Source organism: Carettochelys insculpta, chromosome 14 (assembly GCF_033958435.1).
Source record: "Carettochelys insculpta isolate YL-2023 chromosome 14, ASM3395843v1, whole genome shotgun sequence".
NCBI lineage: Eukaryota > Metazoa > Chordata > Testudines > Carettochelyidae > Carettochelys > Carettochelys insculpta.
The window spans coordinates 34,582,732-34,604,138 of NC_134150.1; the positions used below are offsets into that span (position 1 = coordinate 34,582,732).

General features: G+C 39.2%; 1 protein-coding gene across 1 annotated transcript in view; it reads left to right on the forward strand.

Moving 5' to 3' along the window:
* CDYL2 (chromodomain Y like 2) overlaps positions 1-21,407 on the forward strand; it is a 94,204-nt gene that overhangs the window by 37,301 nt on the left and 35,496 nt on the right. The window contains exon 2 of the mRNA XM_075008812.1: positions 12,541-13,135. Coding sequence (XP_074864913.1) covers positions 12,541-13,135 — 595 coding nt within the window. The remainder of the gene's footprint in view (positions 1-12,540; positions 13,136-21,407) is intronic.

Sequence of the window (21,407 nt, forward strand, 5' to 3'; positions counted from 1 at the left end):
AAGAAAGAATGGATTCGCTCTACAGCAACACCGTATATCCTGGAGAGGTTCTGAAAACATCTCACTGAAACCTTGTGATCAAGAATAATGAAGGAAGCTGAGAGGTCAAAAATAACCAGCAAACAGCACCTAATGGTGCTTGTCTTGTGTAGTGTGTCAAGTCTGACACCACTTTGAGTGGTGCCAAGAACAGCAGAAGATTCTGGATATAAGTGGCCTCATAAGAGGCTCAGTTTAGCTGTCCTTGATGAGAGCAGAGAGGACTGTGTGAATGTTTTGCTCTGCTGCGTATCAGTCTTATTCTATCCTTCCTGTGGTGCTTGTACTTCATTTTCTACTGCCGTAAGAGTTCTGTGATGACATTATAACTTCTTTAATCAGCACTCTAGCTATGGTTAATTGGAGTGATGGGAAGAACTGGATTCACTGCCTGTTTTTGGTCATATAAAATAGCAAAAAGTTGAAACTGATTAATGCGGAGGACTCTATTCTGAATTTACGAAGTGTTACTTTCTGCATTATGACACACTGCAGTTTTCCATGCAGCATGGTGTAGAGTCTTGCTCATTCCACATGCATCCAACATGTACAAGGACAGCAACGTGAAGACTTCTCCACAGCAAGTGCTCTTTCATTCACATTGTGAGAAAACAGTCTCTCACACACACATTGCCTTTGATGACCTTGGAACATGCACTTACATCCAGTCAGTTAAATATGCTCCTGCTCCATTGTTTCATGGCCTTTGCAGACTGCCTAGTCTTTTAATGTACCCTTCTAATCAGTAAGTCTGCGGGTTCTTGAAAACATATCAACCTGATATCTGCTGACAGTTTCCATAACCGTCTTGAGCATTATCTGTAAAGTAGTAGTTTGTTCCTTCCATTATGTATTGATTTTACATTGAGATAGATTCTGATCTTAACTACCACAAAACAAACCTCAAGTGACTCTGAAGGAGCCGACGTGATAACTGAGATCTAAAACTTGCCTAGTGACCCTGCTCACCTGAGCGTGGTTTCTGAAAAGGTAGGAGTGTATCATTCTTTCTCCTATCAAAACAAAAAGCAGTCAAGTAGCACTTTAAAGACTAGCAAAATGGTTTATTAGGTGAGCTTTTGTAGGGCAGACCCACTTCTTCAGACCATAGCCAGACCAGAACAGACTCAATATTTAAGGCACAGAGAACCAAAAACAGTAAGCAAGGAGGACAAATCAGAAAAAGATAATCAAGGTGAGCAAATCAGAGAGTGGAGGGGTGGGGGGGAAGGTCAAGAATTAGACTGAGCCAAGTTTGCAGACAAGCCCCTATAGTGACTCAGAAAGTTCCCATCACGATTTAAACCACGTGTTAATGTGCCGAATTAGAATATAAAAGCCAGCTCAGATGTTTCTCTTTCCAAAACGGTGCGACAATTCCTTTTCTGTAACACACATACCTTTAGGTCATTGACAGAATGCCCCATTCCATTAAAATGTTGAGTAACTGGCCTGTGGATCTGTAGTGTTTTGATGTCTGCTTTGTGCCCGTTGACCCTTTGTCTAAGGGAGTTAGAAGTCTGTCCAATATACAAAGCATCTGGGCATTGTTGGCACATGATGGCATATATGATGTTAGTAGAGGAGCATGAGAAAGTGCCCATGATTAAATTTCTCATGCTCCTCTACTAACATCATATATGCCATCATGTGCCAACAATGCCCAGATGCTTTGTATATTGGACAGACTTCTAACTCCCTTAGACAAAGGGTCAACGGGCACAAAGCAGACATCAAAACACTACAGATCCACAGGCCAGTTACTCAACATTTTAATGGAATGGGGCATTCTGTCAATGACCTAAAGGTATGTGTGTTACAGAAAAGGAATTGTCGCACCGTTTTGGAAAGAGAAACATCTGAGCTGGCTTTTATATTCTAATTCGGCACATTAACACGTGGTTTAAATCGTGATGGGAACTTTCTGAGTCACTATAGGGGCTTGTCTGCAAACTTGGCTCAGTCTAATTCTTGACCTTCCCCCGCACCCCTCCACTCTCTGATTTGCTCACCTTGATTATCTTTTTCTGATTTGTCCTCCTTGCTTACTGTTTTTGGTTCTCTGTGCCTTAAATATTGAGTCTGTTCTGGTCTGGCTATGGTCTGAAGAAGTGGGTCTGTCCCATGAAAGCTCACCTAATAAACCATTTTGCTAGTCTTTAAAGTGCTACTTGACTGTTTTTTGTTTTGATAGTGTATAGACTAGCACGGCTTCCTCTTTGTTACTATTCTTTCTCCTGGGTAGTTATTCTTATGCTGATCAGTATAATTTTATAACCTTACACTTCCCCTCTCCTATCTGTTGAATCCACTTGTCTGTCATCTTGCCTCTAGATTGCAGACAAGAAACTGCCCCTGAAGAATACTTACTCAAATGCCCCAGGGCAAGAAGCAGAAAGAAGATTTTCTCTGAACAGATAAATCTACTGTTTGCTTCCATGGAGTTGGGTGTGCTCAGTACCTCTTAATATTAGATCCATAAGAAAACACTTCATAGAAGTTGCCCCCCCTTTATTTGCTTGTGTTTACACTCTGTTGTGTAAAAATGGCTATAAACATATTTACCTGCCTCAAGAATGAGGAGGCTTATTTTAGTGCTGATGCTGAAAGAGGAGCACTACAGAGCAGAAGTTCAAACAATTATGTATACCATTAGAAATGCACCTTCATTATTATCTTTATTTTCTCAATCACCACTTCTGGCTGATCTGTGAGGAAGGGGTAATAGGCTCCAAATGACACGATTGGTAATATTTCCACTGGGTTCAGTGGGCATTAATCAGGTCCACAGAGGAAAGGAAAAGACTGGAAAAAATTTACCAGAACAAGAGACCTAAATAACCTGCAACTGAATGACGAAATAGAAACACAAAAGACAACAGACAGAACTAATTAACGCTAATGGTTTCAGGTAGCATTTACGTAAACTAGTAATTGCTTCCTGCATTTCTGGACATTGTAAAATAACCTCCTAGCATTTAGTTTGGTGCTAGTGAAAAGCATCCGTAATAGCATCAAAGTTAAAAATATACCTGCTTCTAATCTGTTCATGTACCTGTTTAAAAAACATGAGTAATGTTAATATCTGTCCAGCATATTCCTGTGCTGCAGTCACAGAAATACCAGCTCTCTTAGGCTGTGTCTACACTAGCAAGTTCTTTCGGAAAATCTGTCCCTTTTTTGAAAGAACACACAGAGCATCCACACACAAAATGTGCTCTTTTGATCCAAAATCAAAAGCCAGTGTGATCAGAATCATGGCCTTACTTCTTAATGCTTATTAGAGCTGTCATTAACAAATTACATCCTTATGCACATGAAATATGGCCAAGCTCAGATGGTCCAGCTTATCACTGGGTACACCACTTCATTGCTGTGTTGAACTCAAGGGGACGTAAGTCCGTTTAAACCATTTGAGGATATGGGCCACAAAAGCTGAAAGAAAAACTTTCATCTCCTGTGATGAGCAAGCATTGTAGTGCTTTACAAAATATAAAATCTCATTCCACATTGAACATTTTGATGCCTCGTTACCTTTATAGTCATTGATATTAGTCACAAAAAGTAGACCATACAAATAGAGCTGTACTTAAAGTTTATCTACTTCTTGAATCTTCTGCATTAAAATAATGTACAGGGTTTATTTTTAAATCTCATTTACAGCAGTAAATAGGAACCAGTACTTATTTTCCTGTGTTAGTGTGTACACTGAAAACACATATATTGTTTCTATACTTAAATTATCCACTACATCATACAAAACAAATTTAGTTGCAGAGTAAAAAATACCAATTGTAGTTTAGTAATTAAATAAAAACAAGTTTTTATCATCAAATGTATTAGTCATCAAATCTAACAGCTTCCTTTTGAAATAAGTTGTACTCACGGGTTTATAGAGTGTACAGTCATAGCCAACTTCTGATTTTTAATCTAACAGAAGCAGAGACTTTGGGAAGCCTTGCAGCCTGTTCTGTGATTTTGTAGAAATAAATAAACAGTCATCGAAGAATATTACTTACTGTGCAAGAGAACAGTTTATCTCTGCCTTAGAAAATGGTGATTTGGAAATATAATTGCATCATTATTCTTTAAAATAAATGGGAAACCTGTCTTCATTATTTTTCCACGTTATGCTCCATGCTTTGTTGTTTTGAGAGACTTCTGAACTATTTAGACAGGCATATACACTTTTTATAAGAGAAGGGAATTAAGTATTTCAATGAGAACTAACTGTATTCAATATTATTTTGGAAAATACTTGATTATTTCACAGAACTAGTTAGCAACTACGTTGAAATTTTTAATTAACTACTCTTTGATTAACCTAAAGAAGCCTCATTCACTGGTAGATATTCTGGTCTTGTTGATGTAATAATACAAGGGAGTTGTCTATCTTTTAATCTTTTTACGTACAACTAAAGTTGTCTATGTAAATTAAATCTATCCAAAGCCAAGAAATATTCCTAATGACCCAAGCTCTTAATCCGGAAAAAAATTAACGTTTTCCAAAAGGAGAATCTCAGTGTTGCTTAAAAATAATAAATGTAAGAGTTACCAACAGTGTTACCTCTAATTTTTTCTATCCATGGCCAGAATAAATTTTATGTGCACCAAGACATGTGCAATGTGTACCGCCATATGCTGTGGGCACTCTGCAAATCAGCTGAGCAGCATCTGAATTTGTCCTAGATGGCTGACCAAGCACTCAGTTTGCAGGGAGCACTGGTTACCAGCTGCTCTGCTAAGCAGCCTATCAACAAAACATTCAAGGCAGAGAGAGAGAGTGTCTGTCATAAAAATGTGCATGTCCTGTCATCTCTCTACTCCTCTTTTCTGTTTCTGTCTTTGAGAGTAGTCATAATATTGAATTGTACAAAAATTTCCTTCTTCCACAGTAGGATTCTTGTATATTTCATTACCCTGACTGCTCAGATGAATAGTTAGCAAACACAGTACTTTCACCATGGGTGGTGTTACAGTATGTATACCACAAGTAAAAGCTTGGTAGGTCTCTTTTTTTTTTTACTGCTTGCAGCCTTGGCAGTGTTCCTTTAATGATTTAAATATTAATTCTTACAATTTAATGGCAGATGGAATTTCAAAATCCACACACTGCATTAAGAATCTGCCTTTTATTGGAATATACATTGGAACCTTCTGTGCTGGCTTTTGGATGAGAGCCCAGCTAGCAAGACATTGCTAAACATTGATGACAAAATTAAAATCCACAAAAGATAGGAAGCGGGTTGGTCCAACCTGTACCATTAGGAAGTTTTATCTGCATTTGAAATTAAATGGACCCTGCCCAATGGGAAAGGCTCCATGGCACTATGGACTTCTGTGAAGCATGTGAATGTGTGTTGTAAGCACCAATGCAGTCAAGTGACTTAGAAAATCCCCCTAACGTTAGGGAGAGGAATATGGTTTGAACACGGCCAGTACTTTGACAAACTGGCATAGGGAGAAGGGAAAGGCAATTAGATCAGACCAGGAGAAGGTTGCAGTAATGGAGGTGAAAGAAGACAAGAGAATGAAAATTGGTATTGGAAGGAGAGACAGCAAGAAAAACATATCAGAGAGGAAGAAGCATTGAACCTTGTAAGAAACTGGAAATGGTTAGAGAAGGACAGAAAAAGAGAGAGAAGATTGTACTGAGCTGATGGGAATGAAGACAGGAAACATAATGGCTGTTGTCAGAAAGAAGTAGTACAAAGAGACAGAGGAGAGCAGTTGGAAGACAAGATGAGTTCAGTATTAAGGAGATTATATTTCAGATAGTGGTAGGGCTTCTAAGAAAAGATGCGGGAGGCAGCTATAGAGGTGAGCATGTGTAGAACAGCCATAGTTGCATTTGGGGAGGTAGATGTTTCACAAGCTGTGAGCTGAAGTTTTCTGTAGTGTAAACTGTATAAAGATGAGCTGGCCAGTGTTTCAACCTCAAAAAAAAAATAGGAGATTCCTGACACAAAGAAAGGGAGAAAACTATACTGACACAGTGTCAAGTTTACTGTACAATATACTCCTCCAATATTTATACTCCTTGGCAGGACCACAAATCCAGGTACACCATAAGAGTGAAGACCGCCCCTGAAAAAAAAATCTTTGCTTATGAAAACTTCTCATGACTCCTGAGTGTCAACTTCCAGTCCTGATGCAGTTGTTAAAATGGTGGGTGACTTCTCCTTTGCCCACTCTCTACTTTCCTCCCAGGCATATGCTGCCACAAACTTCATAGCAGTACCTATATAGAAACATTTCATGTGTTTCCAAATACCATTTTGCGGTTCCATTGTTTCTCTTTTATATTATGAGTATTCTTTGTAGCCTTCAGGGCAGGTAGAGAGCAGGTAAACCAGCAAACATTTAATGCGCATTTTGAAAGTCTACTCAGTACAGGAGACATTCCGGAGGATTAGAAATTGGTAAGCCTAGAAAAGAAGCTAGGAAGGGGAAGCAGTAGAACTTTTTCCCTGAAGATGTCTGTTGAAGCTCTGTCGGAGAGTGATTTAAAACAAGTACATTTACTTTTATAAATTCATAGGTATGTATCTTTTCTCCTTTACTTCCTTGTGCAGGTTCAGTAGACAGGGCTTTTGCAGTTGGGTCACAGGATCTCTTCTAGTTTTTCAATGTTGTGCTGGATTTTCAAAATAGACCCAGTACTGAGATGTTCCCACTGCTTTTTATGTGTGAGCTGAGCATTTTTAAAGAAATGGTCCTTTATTTTTACTACACAATGTCTCTGAGTTTTGACTATCAGCTTACTGTAAATTAAATCAAAAGGTCAGAAATATGTGAATTAGTTACAAAGGAAGGTGATAGAAGCAAAATTCATGAGACACCTCTGAAGAAGAGAGGGACTGTAAGTGATAGAGTGGAAAAAGCAGGAAGTTAGTACAGTAATGAATTTTTAAAAGGCAGGCATGTCGGATCAAATGGTCTGTATCTGTTTCCTTACTTGAGCATTTCTGCATAAGCCCTTTCCATCTCTTACAGCATACTGGCACACAACATGGGTTCAAAAGTCAAAATGAAGGACACACACAAAAGTCATGCAAGTACTGTAACTCAGAGTAATGAAAGGTAGTTATCTCAGTCCATGCCAGGAAGTCAGTCTGTTCCTCCACATTGCACACTGTTGCATATTGACAGAAGCTGTTTTGGTGTCACAGATTACTATTTAGAGCATCTGTCCATGGGCAGATATTGTGGTCTGAAAAGAGGTGATTTCTTCTGCTCAGTCTGGAAATTCGAATTTAGGTGTGTAATCTTCCAACCATATCCTGTTGGAAAGGTGATTCATTTCCTTTATTAGGTGGCCTGAATTATTTGTGGTCTTGCTGGAAATGTGAAGAGTTTTATATATGCTGTGTAAATCTGATTATCTGAATTGTGACTGTGTGCACAGTGCTTTAATTATACACCAATGCATGTTGAAGTCATTGATTTGACAAAAATTATTTTTAAGGGTTATAGCCACAATATCTTTGGAATTTGATTTGCTCCTTCTGTATTTGTATGCTTCTCAAAGTATCTTTTTATTAATGAGCAAAATGTGCTTGCTGTATATGCAGTATGCATAATCTCTGCTCAACAGTCCATGAAGTACAAATTTGGGAGACCCCATATATAGAAATTCAAGAATGAACATTCATAAACTTGACTTGTGCAATTTCAGTAATTCCATTTAATTGGTTTTCTCCTCAGGCAGTGATTAATTGCATTTACAAATTCTGTGTTCCCATTTTAGTTTACAAAGTTTTGCAGCTCTGTACCATTGTTTCATGATCTGAAACTAATATTGTCCCCGCATATATATGTTTAATCAAAAAGATTGTATTTTATTTGTGTCATTCCTCCTAAACTATATAGGTGAGACTACTGCTAAGGTTAAGAATTATCCACACTTAAAAGTCAAAAAGTAGTGTTATAAATGCATTTCCACAGAGGTCATAGATTCATTTCTTCTCTAAGTACACATTTTGTAACCTTTTGGTTTTCCCAGAATTAGCTTGCATGCTTATAGTATAGTCTTAGGAAGTATTGTACTGACGTGTAAACTCCCAACACTCTTAACTATGAAACTTCTAATGCACTGTGCTTATAAAAGCGAGGACTATACCATAATTGGTTAATGTCATTTTATAAATTAAATTAAAAATCTAGTTTCCCACACCAAATATAATACATTCAAAGGGCCGCATACACTGCCAAGACTGCTTTTTGCAAGTATTATTCATTTTTCATTAAAGAGTGAATTGATGGGAAATATGGAGAATAAACAGAAGTAACAGATCTTTCTGTACAGGCTACTTGAATGGAAATTGTACATGAAAGTGGAAGAAAAACTAAAATATCATTTCCATTAATCACAAGTGTTAGATTTATTTCTTAAGAAAAATTCCAATTAATTTCTGAAAGCTTATAGCAAATGCAACATTGTTATAGAGCATTTTTCAGCTGACATAGTAGAAATTAAAACCAATTATTTTGGGAAAAGAATATGTCCACTCATGCTGTTGATGTTTACTTCAGGTTGAAGGAAAATGGTGGAAGTTGCACCATGTGACGATGCATGTTACATTTGACAAAGTGGGTTCCAGCCTCAAAACCTTATGCCAAAATAAATGTGTTAGGTGTTTGAGGGGCCAAGAGAATCATTGTTTTTGCTAAAACACAAGTACCCTGCTGAAAGATGTGATGGGGAACAAATATGAAATTCATTTCCAAGCTGAAGCACTTCTGTGCTTCTTCTGAATATATTTAAAGGGCACAGCAGCACTCCAAAGAGGAATGAGAAGTCCTGGGGCACCTTATAGACTAGCAGATATTTTGGAGCATAAGCTTTCATGAGCAAAGATCTGTTTCATCAGATGCAATATAGTGCAAATTCAGGCTCATGAAAAGTAGAGAGTCCCAATCAATTGCAGGCCAGGAGAGCAGCCAGGGCCAGGAGAACAGCTGGGGCCAGCAGCACAGTTGGTAGGGGAGCCCTGTGACTCAAAGGCTGGTGGCCCCCTCACCTCCTGGGAGAACTTTGAGGCTGGCAGCAGAAAGGCCAGCAATGACCTCTCCAGGTCCAAAAAACTCTCTCCTTCATGACTGGTCAAGTGCTGGACCAGGGAGGTCCAACCTGTACCATCTGGAGTTTTTCCAGGACACATTGCTTCTTTCCTTGACATAGTGCGTTGCAGTAATCAAGGTCATGAACATGTGGATGACCACAGACTGCGTTCCATAATTTGATAGTAAATGTTCTTGCTAGCCACAAACAGAAATAGGTTGGGGGCGAGGGTTGTACCTAGTGTCATGTAGACATCTGGTAACATTACATTCAGCATGATCACAAGGCTTCAAGGTAGTTTAAAAATCAGAGGGCAGACGTCTTTAAGATTAGACTTTATGAAAGATGTTAGTTCTTCTAAGTGCTGTTTCTTTTCACTACAAGTTGCCTCCACCTGGCCTAGATCCAGCTTTAGCCAGCTGCTCTTCACCATTGACTTGAGAAAGCTGGTGATGGTACCGTTGTATTCAGTGTAAAGGAGATGCTGCTTCACCAGTTTTCCCAGTGGCTGTCTGTAGATCTTTAATAAGACAGAAGATTGGAATGAGCTGAGATGGATACCACAGGTGAGTGGAGCAGAGATGGAGGAACAATTTCACCTCACTACCCTCTCATCCTCACACTGCCATGAGGTGCCTCCTACATTTCTACTACCTCTTGGAGGTGGAACTGTAGTTTGTGGTGATCAGTACTACTACATGCCTTTGAGAGGTCCAACAGGATGACTGTGGATGTACTGTCCTACTCAATAGCCAAGCTGAAGTCATCTACCTCTACCATTCTCTGACCTGAAGCCAGTGTAGTAGGGATACTGGCAGATCACCAGTGACATTGGAGATCATGTTTTTGCTAGTACAATCTCATCATGTGGAGGGAAAAGAGAAAAAACTGTGTCTTTTAAAACCCCAATTTAAGCTAATCTAGACCTCAGACAGTAAAATATCTTAATGGTCACCTTATGCTTATTGCATGGTGTAATGCAGAGTTAAGGTTGTTTGTATATCCTAACTGCATTTCCATAACTTAAGATGTTTACATTCTCCTCTCCCCAAATTTAACCTTGAATCTGGATTCTGTGGGTTTATAATGCTTAGCTTGGGGATCCCTACAATAGCCATGTAATGTATCTTAACATAAATTATGAATATGTACTGTTGACCTTTACCACATTTCAACATAATTTTAATCTGGGAATGGATAAAAGTATGTGGGACTTGTTTCAGATCTCATCTGGAAAAGCACTGGACACTTGTTTTATACCTTTTAATAAACAGAACTCAGTCACTGATAATGAGTGTTGTTGCACTCTAGGTGTAATTGTGGTAAATCTAATGAATTATTTTCTGTTCTCAAAATGGATCTCTTTCCTTCAGGATTCTATTGATGTTATACTAAGTAAATTGTATATTTATTTTTTATTTAAAACTATGAAAATTCAGACTCAATTCCTTGGATCATCCTGTTCTTAATCTGTATTCCCTTTCTCGTAGTTGCCTATTAAAATGCATAAATACTAGCTTTTTCCTTTCTAATCATCATCTCTTGATGTTCAGCTCCTTCAGTGATTTCATGCACCCTCTCATTATAAGTGTGATGTCTAATATATTAAACTGAAGCACCACCGAAGAATGCAGGTAGAAGTAGAAGCCTGATTATATTATTATTCACTAGCACATTTACTCAACGTTGTTCAGGCCCTTAACTCAATTAAGTTTGTGCATTTTCCCCTTGTTCCTTAACAGTGATGAAGGGGAACAGCCAGCAGAATCCCTGTATGAATCTGGCAGGGGGAGCTTCAGACCACCCTCCTGAAAGGGCACCTAGGGGTGGAAAGCTCAGGGCAGAGGGGGCAGCACGCCCCCATGCAGCCCCTTTCATCTGCCTGGTGATTCTTTTCTGTGAGGTTTTATCAGAAGGAATCCCATTCCAAGTACATCCCATTTTTCTGGTACCACAAAACCCTTACTTTGCTGTAAATTAGGGTAAGATGAAGCAGATTTTGGTGGTCCTAGCTCTTATGGTTTGGGTGAGTTCTTAAACAAACAAACTCTCTAAAATACATAGTAGATTAACAGCCTGAAGTTTGCTCAGTGTGACAGAAACATAAATGGTTTCTTAGAATTTATTATTGGCAAGTATTCTGGTCAGCAGTTTTTCAGTATGCTTTTTTAAATCATGCCTTTAGAATTTGAGGGCCTCAATTTATGCACATGGAAAAATCTAATTGTGCAAACAAATTAGTATATATATGTGCAAAATGAATTCAGATGAATATTTTTATAGTGTCAAAGGTAGCTAAGGAGCTAACACTAGATATCTCCAGAAACGAATTGTAGATAACTGTTAAGCAGGAATTTTCTTTTGGAGAGAATAAGTGAAAATAAGTTGAGGAAAGTGGCATAGTGCATGTTAACACACTGACTTTTCATGACAGGGGAGCAATAGAACTTGTTGCATTGAGTAGCTATTTCATTTTTTTCCCCCTACCAGTCCTATTCTTCCACTTCACACATCTAGAAAACTGAATTAAGTTTGGTTTCAAATGCAAATTGGTTAGTTTCACTTCAGTATCAGTCCTCAGAAGCCAGATTTTCAAAAATAAATGTTCTAAATTCCCATACACTTGTGTGTGTGCACAAATTTCAGTGCAATCACTGCATGCAGAGAGAAATTTGAGTTTAGGAGAGCTGTCAAGTATAAAAGTGCACATGCAATGTTGAAAATGTGGCCCTCAATACACAGGATGACCATATAATTTAGCACAATTTCTTTGCAAGATAGTGTCAGAGATGACATATCAGCAGTTCATATAGCTCAGGTAGTAATAGAACCCACACTTCCCGAGCCACAGAATAGAGGTTCGGTGTACGAAGAGTGCAGCAAAAAAATGTTTTAGCTTTTTTCAATGGGAGACACAGCTGAGGAGGATGACATTAGGGTCTCCTTTTAGATAAGCAGTTTCAGTCGTAACAAACAGTCTTTTCTGGTCGTAAGTCTCATATTTTCCCTGAGTTAGGGCCAGCTATTCCCTTCTGTATATGCAGCCAGATCTGCTTATGAACATTTTTTGTCAAATGGAGGATATTTAGCTGTACTACATAAATGAAATAACAAACACTATATGCTGGAGTCTGATAAGCTACATCAACTGTTACCCAGGGTCTACTGAGGATCCAATACGACTGTATGTGTAGGGAGGGATGGGAGCGGTTTCTAAAGAATGAGGATATATTTGATCTGTTTGGCAAAAATTTTGATTAGCCTGCCAAGACTGTATAAAATGTTCAGTGCCAGAATGCAGTATCAGTTTATATTCACATTAGGGACCTGATTCTGGCAGTGTAAAGGGCCATTGGTGGACCAGGCTCTAAAATGTTTTTCACGACTGAATTGTTTTTCTTTCTAACAGCTAATAATATCTCCTCTTTTTCTATTAGGTTGAAAGGATTGTTGACAAAAGGAAGAACAAAAAGGGCAAATGGGAGTATCTTATTAGGTGGAAAGGCTACGGAAGCAACGAGGACACCTGGGAACCTGAACATCACCTTTTGCATTGTGAGGAATTTATTGATGAGTTCAACGGACTACACATCACAAGAGAAAAGCGAGCAAAACATGGGAAACAAACCAGTGCACCCAAATTTTTACGTGAAAGCCGAGGGTCATCTATTGAGAAAATATCACACAGACCTCCTGACTCTGGGAAGGCCAAAGGGTCAACACATAAAAGAAAACGAATTAACCCAGCTCTTCAAAAACAGAAAAGAGGGTACACAGCAAAGCCGGCAGCTGCTGGTGACAGAGCTGCTAAAACCGTGACTTACCGAACTACACCTAGTGGTTTACAAATCATGCCCCTGAAAAAGCCTCACAATGGCCTACAGAATGGTGATGCTAGTCACGAGAAGGATTCTAGACATTTTGGGAATGGCTCACAACAACAAAACGTGGATTTAAATGGCCATGATGGAGAACATGATTTGCCCAGAATGTTGGAAGTTAATAATGACGTGCCTGTTGTGAATGGAATTGGTATGTGATTTAAAGAGCAACAATCCTTTCTGTTGAGTTTTAACTGTGGCAATTGATAATGTTGCCCCATTTGTGGAAAAGTTATTGTCCTGCTGCATGAGTAATAATCATATGAAAAAGGTCCAGACTGTTTCCACTCAATTTGTACAATTTCCCATCCATCCACTTCTTCACTTCACTCCCTTTGCCGACTGAGTTATGTGAGGCAACGTGGATTTTCTCACACACCCCTCTGGTGTATTTTATTTACAGGTGTTTGTGGGGGAGGGATACTGAGAAATAGTTGGGGGGGGACAGTGGGGGTATGTAAAACCCTGACATTTTGTCAGAAAAGGCAGAATCCTGGAAACTATCCTAGTACTAAATTTGTTGCCTAAACTTTGTGAAAATACGTGTGAGTAATTTTAAGGTATTTTTTCACTGCTACTAGTAACATTTCTGAGGTAGTCATTCAGGATTGCCATTCCAGATGAAACCAGAAGACTGTGTCTCTTACAGTGACTTGATTCATAGGAAGGTACAAAGCAAAGACTTCACTGGACAGTACAAGGAAACCTGTAGTAGACAATTTATATTAACCTGTCCTGAGGCAATTCAGTTCTTACCACCTGTGGTTAGTGGTTGGCTTATGCCACTGCAAACGAAATTTATAGCCCTTGTTAAAAAAAATCATCCTGTTCAACATACTTGTGGAGTTTCCTCTTGCCCATAGAGCTTTTGTAAATTGTACTAAGCTGTCACTGATCCCTGGTTTAATTTCCATGTGTTGTGTATTTCATGTTATCAGTTTCTCACTTTTATATTGGTTGAATATTCTTATATTCTGTGAAAAGGTAAATAGGAGCAACCAGTTTACAATGCGTCAGCTCAATAAGTCAAGGAGTGCCAGTCTTTTCAGTCTTTCCCCATATGGAAGTCTTTCCATGCTTCTCATTACTGTGCTGTCATTGCCTTTCTCTGGTTCCTTCTGTTTCTGCTGGATATTTTTGGAGACAGTGTGAGCAGAACTGAAGAGAGTATCCTAGGTGAGGGTGTACTGCTGACAGATACAATAGCACTATACTGTTTTCAGTATTAATATTTTCTGTTCCTTTCCTTATACTGCCTAGCATTGTTTGCTTTTGTGAATGCTGCTGCACACCAAGCAGAGGTTTTCATTGAGGTGTTCACAATGACCCTCCAGTCTTTTTGCTGAGTAGTTACAGTTAATTTAGAATCCAGCAATATGTATAAGTAATTCAAATTCCTTCCATTGTGCATTTTATCTGCTATTGTGTAGCCAATTCACATATCTTTGCTCTCTACTCACAATCTCTTCTACTTTTTACTAACCAAATTTTGTTCTTTATAGATGTTTGTCATGTCATTTTCTTTGCAGATCATTTGTACGGATTTAAAAAAAACTAGTCATACTACAGATCCTTAGGGAATCCAACTGTGAATCGTTTGTCATGAAGAAACACGTGGTTTCTCTTCCACTATTTATTTTACTAGCCAATTTTTAGTCCATGGTAGTCAAGTTTCTTTAATAGCCTCTTGTGAATAAGTTACAATGGCGTTTTGAAATTCTATATAAATTATATCATGTCATCCAGTTTTCCATTATCCACTATCATGTGGAAAGACTTTCAAAGAACTTGAGTATATTCAAGAGGTGTAGTATTTTTTCACAGGGGCCAGCCTACTTTGTCCCTGTCATGGGCATCAAGGTGTTATTAATTCTTTAATTATCATTTTGGTATTTGAGTGACATGAGCATATGCAGTATATTTCTTTGCTATTCCCATAACCTTGATTAAAGTTACCCAGCAGTTGCCACACTATATAACCACTGCTGGTATTTAGGATTTTATAAGAATTTCGTGCCTCCTTTTTGTAAATTTAAAGCTTCACAAAGTGTTCGTGATCTTGAACCTTTTCAAGTGGTCATACAGGCATCAAGGCACCCATGTGCACTTTAGTCAAGCTTTAGTAAGACTTTAAGCTGAAAATAAGGTATCAGGTTCCAACCTGAGCATCCAAATGTCGTGTCTAGTCCAGAGAAAACAGAGAGAAGCAGGTACTGAACTTTAAGCATATGAGTAATCCCCATGACTTCAGTGAAAGCTTAACACCCTTGGTTTCTGCACTTTGTGTGTTTGGGTCAATGAGTCTGTTTGAAAACAGAGCTTCACCTGTGTTATGTATATAACATTCAAGTAATTTTGCTTTCGTGTACTGATCAGTTTTAATGGGTCAAGTTTTTAATAGCTATTACTATTTATTCATTTTCATTTTCCAGTACACAGTGTATTTATTCAGAATGCAGTGCTTTTACACGTGCCTTCCTTTTATGTCTTGTCTTATTTTGGTATAAAGGGGGCAATAAAAGGAGGGCTACACTGGAGAACTGTAGGGGTAAATGACCCTTTCATTTATCCTCATACAAACAAAATATTTACCAATCTTTGTTTGAATAATGCCCTTGGTAGAGCTTTTTTTCAGGACATACCTTCCTTGCCCTGAGCTCCCAGGTGTGCTGACACTTATGGTATAACAGGAGATGGCCCCAGCTCCCTTAGAACATTTCTTTACAATGATTTTTATATTGTATCTCCCCAACTCCCTCACTTCTACTTTTGTGCTTTGCTCCTTTCAGTCTATTATGTTCTTCCTACAGCAAAATGAAGCTGAATTTTGATCTCTGCATTTTAAGCTTAGCTGCATCTCCTCCAAAAGCTCCATGTCTGGCTGCAGTCCTGCAGTGATCCACATGCACAATGGAGAAAAGAGAAAGGGAACAAAATATGCAACCAAAATTAGAGGGGAATGGATAGAAAACAGGGAAGAAGAGAAGCAAGAAAAACAGGTTAAAAATAAAGCTTTTAAAGCTTTTACTATAGGCTAGTGAAGAGTCACATCCCCTCCCAGGAAGAAAATGCAGAGTGTGACCAACTGCAGGTGAATCAAAGAAATCTGCAATGCTATTAATTTACAGCCAAGACATATATGTTCCCCCCTCAGTTTGCACACTTACGGGAGGCTTATTAGCATTAATTCAAATGCCAGTTGTGTTGTTGACGTATGTCCACTTAGTACTGGACTGACAACCCTAACTCCTTTCACACAAGACAGCTGTTAAGTCTTCAGTCATCCACATACTTGGCTATAGTCCAACTGAGAGCCTAGCGGTGAAAGGCCCCATATCCTATCACTCTCAGCCAAAGGGGCCTTTCATATTATAGCAATAATGAAGTAATAATTCAGTTAACCTGATCGTTATAATTAGGCCATTAAATTAGTAACCCTATAATTAACCAACCTGTGTTTTGTCTCTATAAAATACCACACATACTGATGGTGCAGTATAAATTAATATATTGTGACAAAGCTAATTTCTTACAGTAGGTCCTGCGACTCTAGTTAGCGGTAAACTGAGTATTATCTTTCCGAGTCTAATTGCTCTCCTCAGCTCTGAGACTAACCCTTTTACTTCAGGGTCAAACCATAGCCTGATTTAGCCACTCTCATCATTGGCATAGCAAGGGGAAAAGGGAAGGGGAAAACCTCTTAATCTCTGGTGGCCTCTCCAGACATAAAGGTAACAAACTAGATTTTTTAACTCAGTCTCTCCCCTTCTACCTGGTGTTTATCTCTCAGACTTTTGGGACTCAAAGGGGCTGTTCCCTGGGCAGGGCACTCCCTTCTCCTCACCTCTGTACCTGCAAGATGCCCAACTGACACCTCTACAATTCCTGCTCTCCTACCTCCTCTTACCATTCCTGGTGCACTGCTAAACTGTCTAGAGAGGCATTTAACCACCTCCAGCTGGTCCTTAATTCTCTCCAAGTGTCCCAGTCAAACCTAACTACATCAGCTTGTTCTGGATTGCCTCCCTGTGTAGACCTTGTTTGGTTACAAGGGAAACAGGGACTTATTTAAGCTGGAGCTAATACACCTTCTTTCTGTTACTTTCTGGTGGCCATCTGCCTTGACCCCATCACATTTGGGAACTATATTTCAATGGCTCCCTAAAGTGGCCTTCACTAATGCATGCCCAGTTTTGTACACATGTACACTTGGATGGGCTATCACCTACCTGCACATCTCACTGATACAATTTTCACCAGCAAACTCATAGTGTACTTTGTGTGCATGTATCACAGGGGTAGCTGAGTTAGTCTGTATCTTCAAAAACAACATGAAATCCTGTGGCACCTTATAGACTAACAAGTACTTTGGAACATAAGCTTTCGTGGGCAAAGATCCACTTTTGTCAGATGCAACACACACAGCTGCGTGTTCATGAAGAACATAAGAACAGCCATTCTGGGTCAGACCAAAGGTCTATCTAGCCCAGTATCCTGTCTGCAGACAGTAGCCAATACCAGGTGCCGCAGAGGGAGTGAACCAAACAGTGATCTCTCTCCTGCCATCCATCTCCAGCTTCTGACAAACAGAGGCTAGGGACATCATTCCTTACGCATCCTGGCTAATAGTCATTAATGGACCTAACCTCAATGAATGTATCTAGCTCTTTTTTAAAACCTGTTATAGTTCTAGCCTGCATAGCCTGCTCTGGTAAGGAGTTCCACATTTTGACTGTGTGAAGAATTTCCTTTTATTTGTTTTAAATTTGCTGCTCATTAATTTTGTTTGGTATCCCCTAGTCCTTGTATTATGGGAACAAGTAAATAATTTTTCCTTGTTCACTTTCTCCACACCACTCATAATTTTATATACCTCTATCATATCCCCCCTTAGTCTCCTCTTTTCTAAGCTGAAAAGTCCTAACCTCTTTAATCTTTCTTCATATGGGACCTGTTCCAAACCCCTAATCATTTTAGTTGCCCTTTTCTGAACCTTTTCTAATGCCAATATATCTTGTTTGAGATGAGGTGACCTTGTCTGTACACAGTATTCAAGATGTGGGCGTACCATAGCTATATATAAGGGCAATAACATATTCTCCATCTTATTAACTATCCCTTTTTTAATGATTCCAAACGTCTTGTTTCCTGTTTTGACTGCCGCTGCACAGTGCATGGATGTTTTCAGAGAACTATCCACAGTAATTCCATGATCTTGTTCCTGATTAGTTGTAGTTAAATTAGCCCCCACCATATTGTATGTATAGTTCAGGTTATTTTTTCAAATGCCTATTTCTTTACATTTAACAACATTAAATTTAATTTGCCATTTTGTTGCCCAATCACTTAGTTTTGTGAAATCTTTTTTGAAATTCTTTACAGTCTGCTTTAGTCTTAACTATCTGGAAATTTGGCCCATTGAGCAACTGTGTTGGACTCCGCAGAGCAACTGTGAGAGCCGCAGAGACAGCTTTTGCCTCTTCAGCTCATGAGCTTGTTTTCTTCCCAGGATCTACACAGTTAGGAGACTAAACCATTTGCCCACAATATACAGGCATAAAGGGAAACAAGAAGGCTTTTTATAAACACATTAGAAACAAGAGGAAGACCAGTAACAGGGTAGGGCCATTGCTCAGTGAGCGGGGAGAAACAGTAACAGGCAACTTGGAAATGTCAGAGATGCTTAATGACTTCTTTGTTTCGAACTTCACTGAGAAGTCTGATGAAGGAATACCTAACACAGTGAGTGCTAGTGGGAAAGGGGTAGGGTTAGAAGTTGAAATAAAAAAAGAACAAGTTAAAAATCACTTAGAAAATTAGATGTCTACAAGTCACCAGGGCCTGATGAAAAGCATCCTAGAATACTCAGGGAGCTGATAGAGGAGGTATCTGAGCCTTTATCTATCATCTTTGGAAAATCATGGGAGACAGGAGAGATTCCAGAAGGCTGGAAATGGGCAAATATAGTGCCCATCTATAAAAAGGGGAATAAGAATAACCCAGGAAACTACAGGCCAGTCAGCTTAACTTCTGTGCCGGGAAAGATAATGGAGCAGGTAATTAAAGAAATCATCTGCAAGCACTTGGAAGGTGGTAAGATGATAGGAAACAGTCAGCATGGATTTGTAAAGAACAAATCATGTCAAACCAATCTGATAGCTTTCTTTGATAGGATAACGAGCCTTGTGGATAGGGGAGAAGCGGTAGATGTGGTATACCTGGACTTGAGTAAAGCATTTGATACGGTCTCGCATGATATTCTTATAAAACAAACTAGGCAAACACAATTTAGGTGAGGCTACTGGCAGGTGGGTGCATAACTGACTGGACAACCGTACTCAGAGAGTAGTTCTTAATGGTTTTCAATCCTGCTGGAAAAGTATAACAAGTGGGATTCCGCAGGGGTCTGTTTTAAGACCGGTTCTGTTCAATATCTTCATCAACGATTTAGATATTAGCATAGAAAGTACGCTTATTAAGTTTGCAGATGATACCAAGCTGGGAGGGGTTGCAACTGCTTTGGAGGATAGGGTCATAATTCAAAATGATCTGGATAAATTGGAGAAATGGTCTGAGGTAAACAGGATGAAGTTTAATAAGGACAAATGCAAAGTGCTTCACTTGGGAAGGAACAATCAGTTTCACACATACAGAATGGGGAGAGACTGTCTAGGAAAGACTACAGCAGAAAGGGATGTAGGGGTTATAGTGGACCACAAGCTAAATATGAGTCAACAGTGTGATGCTGTTGCAAAAACAGCAAACATGATTCTGGGGTGCATTAACAGGTGTGTTGTGAACAAGACATGAGAAGTCATTCTTCTGCTCTACTCTGCGCTGGTTAGGCCTCAGTTGGAGTATTGTGTCCAGTTCTGGGCATCGCAGTTCAAGAAGGATGTGGAGAAATTAGAGGGGGTCCAGAAACGAGCAACAATAATGATTAAAGGTCTAGAAAATGTGACCTATGAAGAAAGGCTGAAAGAACTGGGCTTGTTTAGTTTGGAAAAGAGAAGATTGAAGGGCAACGTGATAGCAGTTTTCAGGTATCTAAAAGGGTGTCATAAGGAGGAGGGAGAAAACTTGTTCTTTTTGGCCTCTGAGGATAGACCAAGAGGCTTTGGACTTAAACTTCAGCAAGGGACGTTTAGGTTGGACATTAGGAAAAAGTTCCTAACTGTCAGCATGGTCAAACAGTGGAATAAATTGCCAAGGGAGGTTGTGGAATCTCCATTGCTGGAGATATTTAAGAACAGGTTAGATAGAAGTCTGTCAGGGATGGTTTAGACAGTACTTGGTCCTGCCATTAGGGCAGGGGGCTGGACTCGATGGCCTCTTGAGGTCCGTTCCAGTCCTAGTATTCTGCGATGATTCTATGATACACCTTCCCTACTGAGGAAATAATTACCTGGAATATTACCTCTTCCATTGACTTCTCCACCAAAGGGGAGAATTCAGCCCTAACTTTGAAAGGCCAGATCAAGTACTGCTTAACATCTCCTATTAGCTTTTAAGGGAATCAGCAACTGGTGATAAAAGATTCAAGAACTCAGAATGTACATTAATATTTGTATATTTAAAATTCCAGTGTTCAATCTCACCTTTTAATACATTCACCAGTATAAAAGAAGTCTCCATTCTCTGTTATGCCACTTGCTCTTAATTTTCCTCCATCATAAGTTTACTTCATTTTATTAGTTCTGTTACGTAGTACTCTTCTGCCATTCTAGGTAACAAATGACTACATGAGTACTTACATCTGCCTCCATTAGGGTAAAAGCTTTTTTCCTGGTGGACATTAGAGACCATCATAAATCAAAATACATTGTGAAGCACTCGTTCCGTCCCTTTGGGGGCTGCACTTGCCATATATACTAACTAGTTCATTTCAGCACATACCAAAGTATGTCCTGTGAAATAGCCACATCCTCTCAGCTCTTTCGTGTCAGTAAGTATAAGGATGTGATGTAGGTTAATGTACATGGCGTTCTTGTTTCCTTTGCATCTGGCCATAAACTAGGAACATCTATTGTCTTGCCATGCCTGAAGAGATGTGCATGGTTAGCCTGGCAGGTTAGACACTGAGGCAATTTTGAATTCCCCACTAGCCTTGCACTCGTGAATGGCAATAATAGGCCAGGCCATGAGGAAAACCAACAGTAGGTAAACTCTAGAATATCTGTTGAAACTTTCTGTAGCTTGCAGCAGTATTCTGATGACATTTGTCTCCTGTTATCGCATTGCTATCTGCTTTCATGATACTGCAATTGAGAGTGATTGTTGTGTCAAATTCCTTGACAGCATCAAAATTTTCCCTTTAAATAGTCTTCTTCTTATGTTGCTCTAGTTCTGCTCACAGATTCTGAAAACTTTCTGCTTGTTATGTATCATTAACCACTGCCTTTCCACTCTGAAAACTTTCATAG